Source organism: Hylobates moloch, unplaced genomic scaffold, assembly GCF_009828535.3.
Source record: "Hylobates moloch isolate HMO894 unplaced genomic scaffold, HMol_V3 SCAFFOLD_3, whole genome shotgun sequence".
NCBI lineage: Eukaryota > Metazoa > Chordata > Mammalia > Primates > Hylobatidae > Hylobates > Hylobates moloch.
In genome coordinates this window covers 10,308,730-10,324,423 of record NW_026652278.1, presented here as the reverse complement: position 1 = coordinate 10,324,423, position 15,694 = coordinate 10,308,730, and the positions used below count along the sequence as shown (strand labels likewise).

The 15,694-nt window shown below is 39.5% G+C and overlaps 1 protein-coding gene across 3 annotated transcripts in view; it reads left to right on the top strand.

Moving 5' to 3' along the window:
- Positions 1-683: 683 nt before the first annotated feature.
- Positions 684-15,694, top strand: part of BUB3 (BUB3 mitotic checkpoint protein) — a 156,551-nt gene continuing 141,540 nt past the window's right edge. The window contains exons 1-8 of one of the 3 annotated variants that reach the window (XM_032175835.2): positions 684-853; positions 1,282-1,476; positions 2,022-2,091; positions 4,065-4,216; positions 6,777-6,935; positions 8,618-8,795; positions 8,993-9,209; positions 11,428-11,749. In XM_032175835.2, coding sequence (XP_032031726.1) covers positions 1,282-1,476; positions 2,022-2,091; positions 4,065-4,216; positions 6,777-6,935; positions 8,618-8,795; positions 8,993-9,209; positions 11,428-11,437 — 981 coding nt within the window. In that variant the 5' untranslated portion in view covers positions 684-853 and the 3' untranslated portion in view covers positions 11,438-11,749. Of the gene's footprint in view, positions 854-1,281; positions 1,477-2,021; positions 2,092-4,064; positions 4,217-6,776; positions 6,936-8,617; positions 8,796-8,992; positions 9,210-10,199; positions 11,750-15,694 lie in introns of those variants that run through there. The other 2 variants (XM_032175827.2, XM_058435921.1) reach the window with 2 other exon arrangements.

Here is a 15,694-nt window from a genome sequence, read left to right as displayed (position 1 = left end):
CCAGGGCAAAGGCTGGTCTGATCACATGCATCTTTCCAGAGCCTCTCACCAGGCCTGGCACCAGTGGAGGCTCAATAAATGTTTGTGGAAAGATGGGGTGGAGAGATAAAGCATAATATAAATATGAATGGGTTTCTTCAGCAGAACTTGAGACAATGGGAAATGGGAGACCCTGGTTTATAGGTGGAAACGCCAAAGAAATGAGAAAAAAAAAACCAAGGCAAAATAATGCAGTTGATTAGAGCAAATATTTCCTTCTCTACATCAACTTTTGGTTAGTTTCACGGTCGTATGCACGCCCACGGATAGGAAGAAAACTTTAGCATTATAGAAGTATTGACCAAAATGGGATTCTTGTGTTTCAGAGACTAACTTCAAGGGGAGGGCGCCATGGACAGAGCTGTAAAGATCTTTCCCGCTTTATTAAGAGGGTGGGCAGAGCGTCAGCCCCTAGAAAACTACATTTCCCAGAATGCCATACGCGGGGCGGGAGAGGGCGTGAACAGAACCTTGGCGCGATGCTCCTTGGGAGGTGTGGTTTCCACGCGTCCAGCTCGAACGCCAATGCCTCAGCGCTGTGGTAAAATGAGCCCACGTGATCGGAAAAGCAGCGGTTTCCCTTTGAGCCGGAACAGGATGACTGGATTGACCGATGCTGGGCAGCTGAGCGGACCAATCGGCCGCCTAGACTGAGACGTTGGCGTTTGAAATCAGCCAATGGCAGGTCTACACTGGAGCTTCCTCTCCGCCTCCTTCGCCTAGCCTGCGAGCGCTCTGAGGGAAGCAGGGAAGCAAGGAGGCGGCAGCAGGGAGCGGCGAGTAGTGGAAACGTTGCTTCTGAGGGGAGCCCAAGGTAGGGAGGCGAGGCGACGGTGTGCGGGAGCGGACTCTCCAGGGACTTCCCGGGTCCGCAACTGGCAGGGCCGTTCGGTTCGCAGGGGATCCCGTTTTTATTGTTTTCCCTTTATTTTTAGGAGTGCCCGGGGCGACGGGACCCGGGAGAGGGGAAAGGGAACAGTCTGGGGTCCGGGCATCGCTGCTGGCCGGGCTGGGTTTAGGGGGACGGCGGTGCGGGCTGGGCCGGTTTGAGCGCGGCGGGGGCCGGATGATGGGGCCAGTCCCGACCTTGGCGGGCGAGTGCTCGGCGCAGGCGCAAGCGCAGAGACTCCTCGCGGTCGTCCTCTCGGCTCCTCCCTCTGGGGTCCCCCACTGCCAGGCTATCAGTGCGCAGCCCCAGCCCGCGGGACCTTTGGGGACGCTGACTGGGCGCCTGTTCTGCAGATGACCGGTTCTAACGAGTTCAAGCTGAACCAGCCACCCGAGGATGGCATCTCCTCGGTGAAGTTCAGCCCCAACACCTCCCAGTTCCTGCTTGTCTCCTCCTGGGACACGTCCGTGCGTCTCTACGATGTGCCGGCCAACTCCATGCGGCTCAAGTACCAGCACACCGGCGCCGTCCTGGACTGCGCCTTCTACGTAGGTGCCCTCCCGCCCCGCTCCTGCCCTCTTACTGTGTTAACGATTCTCCACGTTAGGAGCGTTTCTTTTCCAGTGTTGGGTAGAGGCGTCTGTCGGTGGGGTTATTTGGACAGTTTTTTAGCTTTTCAGGAGCACCTGCCTTGAACCGGTACCGTTTTGGGTTGGGGGCATGCAGACATTGGAAACTCCGTCTCCCCTTTCTATTACAGGCTTGTGGAGTAACTCTAAACTTTCTGAAAATAGGATCATTATATTTGCAACAATACCGTTTTGGCTGCCGTGTTGAAAGGAACCGTTTAGGGGAAATGTATGTTTACCCTCAGCTAGCGTGTTGGCTAGGATAAAGCAGCCCTCCTTTAATTTCCAGACATAGGAGTTTAGTGACCACTTGCTTTTCTTATGCTGTTTTTTGGTTTGTTTACCATGAATAGTTGAGCCCAGTGCATATCCCGAGCATAAACTGAACACTTGCTTGTAGAAATAAGAATGTTGAAACCTTTTCAAAAGTTCTAGTTTTTAAATGGTTCAAAACTATTTTATAGGATCCAACGCATGCCTGGAGTGGAGGACTAGATCATCAATTGAAAATGCATGATTTGAACACTGATCAAGGTAATGTGACCATATCTTTACCAGTTTGTTTTCTTGGCTAGTGTTCTAAAGTATAAATGTTTATGTAGGAAGAGTAGTTCCTAATTTTCTTAGTTACGAAGTTGCTTAAGTACAGGTGGCTTGAATTTAGGATTTTTTTATTTAAATAATAACCATTAAGTTACTGATTACAAAATATTATGCATGTATTTTTGCAGTACAGCCAGTTATGGTCACCATTGCCAGTGTTTACATAAATTGACACTTAAGTATTTGGCCTTTATTTTGTCCTTAGAAGTGGGCTGGATCCCAGACTGGCCAGCGTTTCATTAGGATTTTCCACTACAATGCTAATGTTTTGAGAGTTCAGTTTTCAGAAGCTAAAGGTAGATTTAAAACCTGACAAAAAATAGGCAATCGTGTCTATATTAATTGTGTTTGTTATAGTTATTTAGCAAAATATGTTTCAGTTGCATTTTTTGAATGAGTAGCTAGATGATACATTTCCTTTCAGTTATTTCTTAGAGTTCCAGATATGAAATGACTTACTCAGATTTTTTTGGTGACGTTGGGACAGTGTAGAGATTGGACTGGAACCCAAATGCATAGAGCTGTCTAGCTGAGCATTTGTTTGCATGTGTGTTCATCAGACATAGATATCCTAAGGAGATAGGAGGGTACAGAGATATGACTAGATAGAAGATGAGTTGAGCAGTGGGAGAATGGATGGAGGATGGCCACATTTTGTCAAAAAACTAAGCACCCAATTAGAAGAGGCTTTTGCATGAAAGCTACTTTCTTCTGTAACTTATACTGCAGGTATTTGGTTTTGTTTGCCAGTAGCTTACCCTGTGTAGTAAGTAAGCTTGTAGGTCTAGGTTCTATTTGTTCAGAAACTTGTAGGGGTAGGGAGAAACACTGAAAAGCAAACTTCTTGATTTTCAGTGTTACATAGAGAGAATTAGCTGTTTATTCTGTGACACTGCCAAACTTCATGAAATCCTTTCTTTTTCTTTCTTGTTTTTTGAGATGGAGTCTCACTCTGTTGACCAGGCTGGAGTGCAGTGGTGTGATCTTGGCTCATCACAGCCTCCGCCTCCCGCATTCAGGCAATTCTGTCTTAGCCTCCCGAGTAGCTGGGACTGCAGGCGTGCACCACCATGCTCGGCTAATTTTTGTATTTTTTAGTAGAGGCAGGGTTTCACTGTGTTGGCCAGGATGGTCTTGAACTCCTGATCTTGTGATCCGCCCACCTTGGCCTCCCAAAGTGCTGGGACTAATCTTACTGTTTGCAGGTCAGGACCATATATTGTTCATTCCTATATCCTTAGCAGTTGGCACAGATTCTGGTACACAGTAGGTGTTAGTTGAAGGAATAAATGAGATATAGTGAGAAGTTTCAAATTGAAAAGAAAGAAAATGTCTATTGAAAATTTGAACCACAGTGGAACCAAGTGGAGTAATGAGAGGACTTCACTCCCAGTTATCATAACCCTTTAGCCATGTAAATAAGTTTCTTAGCAGCATTGGCCTAATGTTCAACATAAATGTTGTTGATCCAGAAGACCAGAGTTCTCTATTCATTTGTTCATTCAACAGACATTTCTTGAGCACCTAGCCCGTACCAGACCTTGCACTAGATACGGGCAGAGATCACAGAGTTAAACGCAGTTCCTCATAGGAAATCTAGAATCAAGTGAGGAAGATAACAGACATGCCACTATGTTAATGTAATCTAAAATTCAAGACAGCCTTTGGTATGTGCCATACTAGTGAGTCATGTGAAGTGTGCACTGTAAGGTGAACAGAGAGGAATGGATAACTTTGTAGTCATGGAGAGATTTTTCTGTCTGTAGACATTTCCATGGGGTTGGATGAGGTAAATTCATTACAGCTGAATGAATGTTTCTTTTAATTGTTTATTTTAGGAATCCTTAGTAAAGGTAGTAAGCTAGATGTTGGGGATTTCCCCCCACCTTTTTTTTTCCCTATAGAAAATCTTGTTGGGACCCATGATGCCCCTATCAGATGTGTTGAATACTGTCCAGAAGTGAATGTGATGGTCACTGGAAGTTGGGATCAGACAGTTAAACTGTGGGATCCCAGAACTCCTTGTAATGCCGGGACCTTCTCTCAGCCTGAAAAGGTAGGCTCTTTATATTCATTGCAGGAGTTGATGGTTTTGGGGTGATTTTTGTCCTGATGCATGATTGTTGACTATGCTTGTTGAATTTAAAGGTGAAAAGTCAACATAGGGGGAAAAAAAGTTGACAGTCGGTTTTATAAATCCAACTACATAGAAATGCTTTAATGCAAAAGAAAATTAACTTTGGGATTTTGGGCCAACTTTTATTTGTCAGTTGTTATATTTGCTTCCATGTATTGTTAATGCTTTAAATCGCAGAATTGAGAAGCAACTCACTGCCTTTTCAGAGAAGTCATTTAGCAGACTGTTCGATTGTCTTAAATTGACGCTGCATCCCAAACCAGAAAATTGGATGGAGCATCACTTACTTTCATTTGTTATCTGAGGTTTCTTCTGAGTTGACTGTTGAGAGGGCAAAATGGGTTATCATTTCAGGTTCAGTGAGAAAGGTGTTTTATGTTCTCTGGCTTCTATTGTTTGTATATTTATTTTTTAATACTGACAGATGTAGTTTCAAGGCTCCTTAGCGAACAAAGCTTTTTAAAACCAAAACTTTGTGTATTATTCTAACCTTTTGATCTGTATGATAAAAGTGTAATTGAGCATTCCTTCTGTATCCTCATCAGCCTTTATCAGGTGGTAGTTAATTTTAAAGATTGATTGTTTAAGCAGTTTAAAGGTATCCTTCACTTGAGTGTGTTTCCTCAGCGTAAATATACTATTCAATTCCTGTTAGCCTTCATTATATACAATAGTGCATCCAAAGAGCCATTATTTTTGTCACATCACAGCCGAATCTACTCCTGGCAAGACCTTTGTTCAGAATAAAATAATTGCATTGTTTCTACTTTTGATTTATGGTTGTATGTAACATGTTAAGAACTGTGATAAATTGCTGACAGAATATCATGTAATGGACAGCCACACTGAATCAAGCTGCTTATTGGTTCAGCAAGGTTCATTATGTCACATTTTTTAATACTTTCTTTGATAAATGTATATACCTTGTCAGTAGCATGACAGTGGTTTCACTTGATTTATGATCAGTGGGGATAGAAAGCACTATTAGAAGCTTGTGTGTCACCTATATAGTAAAGATTTAAGATAAAATTCCCAGTATGATTGTACCATTATAAATCGATCTTTTTCTGGATTCTCTATTTTTAAAGTTTGGTACTTTATACATCTTAGATTAATTTTCATTTTACTGCAAACATTTTGTTTTCTGAGTAAGCTATGATAAATCTTAACATTTCTCTCATTTAAATCTGCTTATATTAAACCTATTGTTTTGAATCTTAATTTTAATTCCTTATTTTTCCCTTGGTCACATTAATTGTTGAATTTTAAGGCCAGATTCTAGAGAGGGGTGGGACATGGCGTTGTTAAAGCTAACTTGGTTCTTCTTCAGCTGATGGTATGTGGTTAACATACTAGTGATTATTAACATATGGCTTAAGTATTGAATGCTGAAGAGACATCTTTCCTTGCCATGGGGCCTCTACGTTTTTATGGCAGTTCTTCAGGTTTGAAAATGCTAAGTCAGATTAGAGTTTCTTATTAATTGAAAATAATAGAGCACAGTTGTGAATCGCAAGTCTAGATTTTTTAAAAGTGACTGAACTTGATCAGGGGAATTTTTTTTTGCCACCTTTTTAATGAATTAGCTACCTCTGTTTTGTTTCCAAGTAACATTATATTTGCAAATAAACCACTAAACGTTTGCTTGTAGGAAATTCTATGGTTTATTATAAAGGAATTTTTGTGGAAAGTTTAATATTGAAGAAAGACATTATGAGGGGGAAAATAGGGGATACACTACTTTTAAAAATTTTCCCTAATGTTGAACTTCTATCTTGAATGCGTAGTATTACGTCAGAGCACAAGAATTGCTTTGTCATATGTCAGACCACTATCTTGTCTTTTAAGTTTGAGTTTGTATGCCACCAAAGGCTACTAAACATCTCTCATTAGTGGTGGCTCCCTCACCCTTCCTAGAAAGGCCTATTTATTCCATGTAACAACTGGGGAAAAAAAAATCAAGATTTTTAGAGTTGCAAAATGAAATATTCTAAAAGGTGGTTATAGAAAAATAATTTTGAAAATGATTGTTTTATGAAAAGCCAGAAACCCATTAAACTCTACCTTGAATTATTTTATGGCTCTATTATCTCATTTTTGAATTTTTTTTTACACTTTTATGTTGTCTCTAAATGAAACATGAAGGCTGAGAAAAATAGTTTAATTTGTTTTAGTAGTGGAGAGAATTAAGACTTCAAAAGCTCCTTTACAGAATTACTTAGAATGTACATTATATGATGCTTTGTGAAGTAGGAAGAGCATCGTGGGTTTGCTATTTTGTGTGAATTACTTGGTTTGAATAATTGCAGTATCTAAAATTGGTTTGAATAATTGTAGTATCTAAAATTGTTACCTGTGATTGGGGAATTCAGTCAGCTAATTTTTTATGGTCTTATGATTAGATGGACTTTATTTTGGGGCAAAATGCCATTTTCGGGCAAGAAGGTGATTTTTAGCAAGTTTTGATCTTTTTTAAAAGGTATATACCCTCTCAGTGTCTGGAGATCGGCTGATTGTGGGAACAGCAGGCCGCAGAGTGTTGGTGTGGGACTTACGGAACATGGGTTACGTGCAGCAGCGCAGGGAGTCCAGCCTGAAATACCAGACTCGCTGCATACGAGCGTTTCCAAACAAGCAGGTACTGAACTATACCTCCTCTTCTTTCTGGAATTTGAAAATAATATGATCTTATAATGATTTGGCCACTAGCCCCTAAAGCCTTCTTTTTTTTTTTTCAGTAGTGATTTAGAATTTGCTCTTAGGTGTATTCTTCCTTGATATTTTTGACAGCCATGTGTTTAAAGGAAGTGCGTTAACCCCCATTTTAGAGACGACCTTGATGTTCAGAGAGACCAAGTAATCTGCTCAGGAAGTGGTTTGAGTAGAGGAAGTCTTCTGATCTTTTGTTGATCCTGGTCCAGGATGCTTCATAGGTATACAGTAATCAAAGAGGGCTTTGCAGATATTTCAGTTTACAAAATGCTGAATTAAAATTTATATCTGGATTTTAAGCTTATGGAATTTGCTGTTTTCTTTTTGCCTTTTTGTAACCCTGATGCTTATAGAGTTCTTTCCCCAGTTTGATGATAGAACTTTGATAGTTTTTTTTTGTTTGTTTTCCTTAAACTCAACTGAGGTTAGAGAGGCAGGGCCCCTCTTATGGCTGACTCTTGATGTACAGGGTGGGTCACCTTCCATCATCACTAAATGATATTAGCCTGTTTATTAGTGAGCTCCCTCCTCCCTCAAGTCCTTAAAGTTCTAAGAGGAGATGGTGGTGTGATCAGGTGCAATAGGAATTTTGCAAGAGGAAAAGTCATTAAAAACAAAAGGTGGCTCTGGTATCTTATGGCTGTCCTTTGATGGTTGTAGAACTTGAAGCAGGTATGTTATTCTCTTCGCTTTTTAACCTGCAAAGGCCAGTACCTCAAATGGTGATCACAGTTCCTTTTTTTAGGAAATTGTAAGTTTTTCTTGAAGATAAAGAATTGCAGTTATGTGAAACTTTAGAGATTTAAATATGTGATTAAAATATGCTTACATTGTGAACATTATTTTAATGCCATTATATCTAATATTTTCTATAGGATTATTTCTACTTTGTAATGGAAGTTAAAAAGTAGGATTTTACTGACTTATTTATTTCTTCATAAACAGTTTTCGGGAATAAATCTTTTTCATACCTTGAAGGATTAAAAAATCATAGATTTCATATTTGGTGTGTTATCTCTTATTTTTTAAGATATTGTCATTTCAATGAAAGATGAAAAAACATTTGAAATTGTAAACCACTTTTGAATGTCCCTGAAAGTCTTTGTGCAAACCTGACTTGCTGTATTAAATGCAAGAAGTAGCATGACTGAGATGGAAGACTGGTGTTCTAGTTGATTTGGATTATTGATGCCCCCAATGAAGGAAACAGAATTCTTAACAGTTGTTCGTGATGAAGAGGCACAGAACATAGAAGAATATATTTTAACTGAGGGAACAAATTTGAGTCTGCTGGGCAGGACAACAGGACAACAAATAAGCGACACTGAAACACTTTAAAATTTTGTTTAGGTTTGATGAAATTACTAGACATTTTTTATTGTAATGTGCAAGGCCCTGGTACCTGTGAGGAAAGCACGTGATGACAGTCTTATTTTCTTTTTAAAGTCGTCATAACTATGTTAGTACAGCCTAAACACTTCATTAAGGCCCGCTGTACTTCTCATTTCTGAAATAGTCACTCTTTAGTGTGGGTTGAATTTGGGAATTAGCACCTTGTTTTTGGAAGCTGGAATTTACTGTTTTTTTCCTCTGGTTCTCTCTTGGCAGGGTTATGTATTAAGCTCTATTGAAGGCCGAGTGGCAGTTGAGTATTTGGACCCAAGCCCTGAGGTACAGAAGAAGAAGTATGCCTTCAAATGTCACAGACTAAAAGAAAATAATATCGAGCAGATTTACCCCGTCAATGCCATTTCTTTTCACAATATCCACAATACATTTGCCACAGGTAAAGTATGGCATGCTGACCTATATTTAATTATTATATTATTTGGTGCTTGCTTTTTATGGTATTTAGTGAAAAAAAATCTTACAGTGCTTTAGGGAAATGTAACTTCTGTGACCTTAAAAATTAACTGTTAAGAGAATGGTTATTTCTGTATCTGGTGTTAAGAACCATTTTAACTGTTTTGAAATTACTTCCAGGTGGCTCTGATGGCTTTGTAAATATTTGGGACCCATTTAACAAAAAGCGACTGTGCCAATTCCATCGGTACCCCACGAGCATCGCATCACTTGCCTTCAGTAATGATGGGACTACGCTTGCAATAGCATCATCATATATGTATGAAATGGATGACACAGAACATCCTGAAGATGGTATCTTCATTCGCCAAGTGACAGATGCAGAAACAAAACCCAAGTGAGTATGCTTCACCTGTATTTGAGCCTTTTCTTGCATTCAACCCAGGATTTATTAATTTTTCTAAATTCATGAATAGCATTGTTGATGCCTGCTCGATATTACAGCTGACTGTAGGGTTGGAGTTGATGTTATCATGTTCTCCCAAGCTTTCAATATCCGTAGGTTGATAGACGTCTGATGGATAAAATTGTGCCTAGTTGTTTTGTAGAGAAGAATGTCAAACTCTCATTCTTCTTGAATAGGCTCTATTATTTGAATCTCTGGAGTTATTACCAGCTCATTGCTTCAAAATTAAGTTGAGGAATTCAAGAATAATTTATTTTAGTAAATTCTATTTAAGATGTTTAAGAATTTGAACTGCCAAAAATCTTTCCTCTCCACAGAGGTTGTTTCTTTAATATTAACACAAAGTAAGTGACCTTCAGGTCTTACTGGAAACCCAGAGTAATATGGCCTTGCCTGGAATTGCAAATTTCCTTAGTTTTGAAATTTTCGTAGATGTCTTTGGTTCTTGGTTGTAACTGTTGACTGAGAAGAGCCATTTACATTTTTTGATACCAACAGGGCAAAGCTTTTTACTTAATTACCTCCACTAGGCTTAAGGGAAATCTGATACTTCAGCATGTGTTAAACTATAAAATACGTACCCCAAGTATCTGCCCAGTTCCCTGTCCCCTCTCCCCAGGCCCTTAAAGGAAGTTCTCGATACATGTTTGTAGAATAACTGAATGTTTTCAGGATTCCTTTACTTTGCTGAGTTAAAATGGGTATGGTACCCTTGTTGATTGGTTGAGCCCCTGAGAGGGGGCAGAATATTAAATATTCCATATCAGATATGCTTTTACAGGTTTGACTTTAGAAAAGTCTTAGCATGTGAAGCCTGTTGGATAAAGGGCTGTGTTTGCATTTAATCTGTCACTTTTGTATCTCCTGTCCTGGCTGGCCATTTTGATCTCATGCTGTTCTTTTTTTCTTTTGAACTTGTAGGTCACCATGTACTTGACAAGATTTCATTTACTTAAGTGCCATGTTGATGATAATAAAACAATTCGTACTCCCCAATGGTGGATTTATTACTATTAAAGAAACCAGGGAAAATATTAATTTTAATATTATAACAACCTGAAAATAATGGAAAAGAGGTTTTTGATTTTTTTTTTTTTAAATAAACACCTTCTTAAGTGCATGAGATGGTTTGATGGTTTGCTGCATTAAAGGTATTTGGGCAAACAAAATTGGAGGGCAAGTGACTGCAGTTTTGAGAATCAGTTTTGACCTTGATGATTTTTTGTTTCCACTGTGGAAATAAATGTTTGTAAATAAATGTAATAAAAATCCCTTTGCATTCTTTCTGGACCTTAAATGGTAGAGGAAAAGGCTCGTGAGCCATTTGTTTCTTTTGCTGGTTATAGTTGCTAATTCTAAAGCTGCTTCAGACTGCTTCATGAGGAGGTTAATCTACAATTAAACAATATTTCCTCTTGGCCGTCCATTATTTTCTGAAGCAGATGGTTCATCATTTCCTGGGCTGTTAAACAAAGCGAGGTTAAGGTTAGACTCTTGGGAATCAGCTAGTTTTCAATCTTATTAGGGTGCAGAAGGAAAACTAATAAGAAAACCTCCTAATATCATTTTGTGACTGTAAACAATTATTTATTAGCAAACAATTGATCCCAGAAGGGCAAATTGTTTGAGTCAGTAATGAGCTGAGAAAAGACAGAGCATATCTGTGTATTTGGAAAAATAATTGTAACGTAATTGCAGTGCATTTAGACAGGCATCTATTTGGACCTGTTTCTATCTCTAAATGAATTTTTGGAAACATTAATGAGGTTTACATATTTCTCTGACATTTATATAGTTCTCATGTCCATTTCAGTTGACCAGCCGCTGGTGATTAAGGTTAAAAAGAAAAAAATTATAGTGAGAATGAGATTCATTTCAATGTAATGCACAAAAGCAGAACACGAACTTAGCTTGGCCTATTCTAGGTAGTTCCAAATAGTATTTTTGTTGTCAAACTTTAAAATTTATATTAATTTGCAAATACATGTCTCTGAATAGGACTTGGACCTTTCCTGAGATTTATTTTATCCGTGATGTATTTTTTTTTAAATTCTTTTGATACAGAGAAGGGTCTTTTTTTTTAAGTATTTCAGTGAAAACTTGGTGTAAGTCTGAACCCATCTTTTGAAATGTATTTTCTTCATTGCAGGTCCACCTAATCATCCTGTGAAAGTGGTTTCTCTATGGAAAGCTTTGTTTGCTTCCTACAAATACATGCTTATTCCTTAAGGGATGTGTTAGAGTTACTGTGGATTTCTCTGTTTTCTGTCTTACAAGAAACTTGTCTATGTACCTTAATACTTTGTTTAGGATAAGGAGTCTTTGTGTCCCTGTACAGTAGTCTGAAGTATTCCCCCTCTGTCCCCTAGTAAGCCCAGTTGCTGTATCTGAACAGTTTGAGCTCTTTTTGTAATATACTCTAAACCTGTTATTTCTGTGCTGTTTAATAAAGGAGATTCAGAACCCTTGAATGTTGGATGTTTTTGAATGTTGGTAATTAGTATAATTTACTTAAAAAGGCTTGTGTAAGGCAAAACTCATCATCACAGGCGTGTTGGGGGATGACATTTTACCTTTAAGTCCCCTCTCCCTTGTTTAATTGTCTCCTCTGATGTGTGTTGGGGATTCAGTCCTGCATAAAGTGATTTGTTGGAGTTCAGCCATTTCCCTCATGCCCCCTTGTGCCCTCTCGGTGGATCAGCAGGGCCTTTGAGCCAAGTGTGCAGCTTCACTCAGGATGGGCAGAGACTATGTGGCAGCCTCTGGGGACCTTTTGGCTCAGTGCTCTCCTACTAGTGCTGGTGCAGTAGTGCTTAGGGAGCTTGTACATCCCCGTGTTGATGTAGTCATAGTCCACACAGAGCCAAATAACAGACCCTTCTGTACTTAGCCATCAAATACTAAATCACAGTGAAGCTCTTGGGATGGTAAATAATGTAATAGCCAGGGACTGATGGTATTAGTTCTTTAGTGTGATTATGTGCTTCTAAAAGTCCCTAACCACTTGGTTGAGGACAGACCATAAGTTTAAAACATTGTATAAGTGAAAGAATTAATATAGTATTGTTATAGGTAACCAAATTAATGTTGTGGACTTGTTTTTGAGGTGGTGAGGAGGGCTTATTTTGTGGTTCCATCTGGATGTCCTCTTGTCTCTGGAAATCAAATGTGTCTCCCTGCCATCTCTACGTACCCCGTAACCAGCTCTCCACAATTTACTTGTTTATGGTTATAGCTACCTTTTCCCTAAATTACCCAGGTGTAGTTACCTTGGTCTTCTCATTGGTTTCCCTTACCCACATTCTTTAAGTGTCTCTTCTGTTTATCTTTTCTTCCTACTGCTACCATCCCAGGGCCTTCTGGGTGAATGTGGTAGCCTCCAGTTTCTGCCTTAAGTCCTCTATCTAATAGAGCAGTGACTTTTGAACCTTGTAGTTGTGACCCAAGTAAGAAATACATTTTGAACTACAGTTCAGAACACAGAGATCAGTATATTATACATGACAGAAGGATCCCGAAACATGACTTGCCCTTCTTGCATGTGACATATCTGGTGCATGTGTGCATTTTTTTCTTTGCTTTTTAAGAAATCCTGGTTATGGCACCTTTAATTGATTTTACAACAAATGCCTGTCACCTGTAATTTGCAAAAATTGCTCGATTAGATTCTAAAAAATTTCTAAAAGATTTTTTAAAAATGTATTCTTACGTCATACTTGGAATCCTCCACTGCTTCCTGTTGCTCATAGTCACTCTTCAGTGATTTCATAAGGAGGTGTGCTGCTTCCCAAGCTTCCAGATCATCAGGAAGGGGCCGCAGACTGTAAGGTGCTCTCAGAAGATGGGACTAACCTTCGTTGGGAATATAAATCAGCGGATGGGATGGGACTATAAATAAGCAGATGAGATGGGAAGTGACAGCAATATCTGGTTCTGAGTTCTGTTGTGTAAAAACTTAAAGGTATATTAGCAGGTTAGCCTTTGTTCTGTGGGAGATCCAGGCCTTGTTAGAAGGACCAAAGCCAGAATGCCCAGGTTAGCCTTAGCATTCAAACCCTTCGTTGTTTTTCCTCCATTATCTGTTAAACTCCTGCTTTGCCAAAGGTATTTTCTATACCCTGATAACACTAGCTTCCTTCCCTCAGTGGGGACTCAATGCACATTAGCCTACTGAGAGCTTAGATCACTACAACGAATCCTGGTAAATTTGTTTAACTCAGTTTTCCCCAAATTCATTTGAGCCAGTTCTACTTTTTCTGGTTTTGTTCCCACAATCATTTTACCTTTTACCACTCCCCCAGAAAACACTGGGGTTCTTCTCTTACGCTGAGAGCCAGGTTACTTTCTTCACTATCACTCCGACGCTTGTGTTGATTCCCAAATCTCAGTCTGCCTAGGGTCTTTCTCTTTCTGAATTGCTCTTTCAGGATTTAATTTGAATCCTGAAAAGTCCTGTTCAAGACCCCCTTTTCCATGAAGGCCTTCTTGTTGCAGCTCACAAATAAGTGTGCCCTTTCTCAAAACACGTATGAAACACCTCCTGCTTGTATACCTTTAGCAGTAGTTACTCATATTGCCTGGCATTTAAACATTATTGTATGCGTACATCTTGCTTTCCTACTTAAAGCAAGAGCAGGACCACATCTTTTTGTATGCTCTGGCACATGACTATTGGACCACTTTGATATTGTTGAATTGTATAGACTCCTTTTAAAATAATTTGAAATACAATTTTGGAGTATAGACATCTTGTCCAGTGCACTAGACAGGTGACCTTTGGCTTTGTTCATTAAGCATTTAGTAAGTGTCTTAGAAGTGATGTGTTTACTGCAGAAAAATTTGGATAGCATGCAAAAAATGAAACATACTATCACAATCCTATGATATAACTTAAAAATTTCTTTGCAGCTTCATGGAGGTATTTGATGAAAATTGTATATATTTAAGGTATACGATGATGTTTTGATACATGTATACATTGTGAAATGATGATTACCACAACGAGGTTACTAAACATCTCCATCACCTTGTTAAATTGAGTTAAACAGATTTACAAGTTGACAAATTACGTTTACAAATTTATGTAATTTTTTTATGTGGTGAGAAAACTTATGATATAATCTCGGCAAATTTCAAGTATACAATTCATTATTACTAAGATAGCCACCACACTGTATGTCAGGGCTCCAGAACTTACTCATCTCATAGGAGGTAGCTACTTTTAACATTTTTGGTGTATATCCATCCTTCAGGATTTTCTGTATATTTCTCTAACAGTAAAAGTTTTTGTTAGCTACATCATGTGAAGTGCCTGGGTAGACAAATTTAAAGATGTTATTTGGGATGGTGTGACTTGTACAAGCCACACAGCCTGCATGGTGTCCACTTTGAGGGGGATGCCCGTAGCTATACTTAGAAGTCATCCCCTAGAGCAAGCTTGTCCAATTTGTTGTCCATGGGCCACATGCTGCCCAGGATGGCTTTGAAGGTGGCTCAAAACAAATTCATAAACTTTTGTAAAACATGAGATTTTTTGCGATTTTTTTTTTTTTTTTCGAGACACAGTCTTGTTCTGTCGCCCAGGCTGGAGTGCAAGTGGCACGATCTCCACTCATTGCAAGCTTCGCCTCTCAGGTTCAAGCAATTCTCCTGCCTCAGCTACCGGAGTAGCTGGGATTACAGGCACCCGCCATCACGCCCGGCTAATTTTTGTATTTTTTTTTAGTAGCAACAGGGTTTCACCATGTTGGCCAGGTTGGTCTTGAATTCCTGACCTCAGGTAATCCGCCCTCCTTGGTCTCCCAAAGTGCTGGGATTATAGGCACGAGCCACTGCACCCAGCTGTTGACTTTTTTTTTTTTTTTTTTTTGTAAGCTCATCAGCTATTGTTAGTGTATTTTATGTGTAGCTCAAGACAATTCTTCCAGTGTGGACCAGGACAGCCAAAAGATTGGACACCCCTGCCCTAGAGCATCTGACGCCTGGATACAAAAGAGCCTGTGGCTATGACTAACAGGATTCTGGCCATGAGGAATTCTGTGACATGGAGGGAAAATGGCAACTTCAAATGTGCACCCCCAGGTATCATGTGGGCAGGTGCTCCATGTGGCTGGTGATAGTTGTGAGTGAGCCTTGCACGGGCTTTCCCTCTATCGGCTGTTCCAGAGCGAGAGACTGCAGGTGTCTGCTTATGTACCTATGGCTAAGATGCGCCTGAGCAAGTGGGGGCCAGTTAGTATACATAATTTTTACAAAATTTGGATCATATTACATAAATATCTTGCTTCATGTACTTAATATGAAATTTTGCCCATGATTTATTTTTTACCTTATTTTTAAGGGCCACCTAGTTAGTATTTGATTATTTGAGCAACTATTTAGTGCCTGTGATGTGCCAGCCACTGCTAGGATCTGGG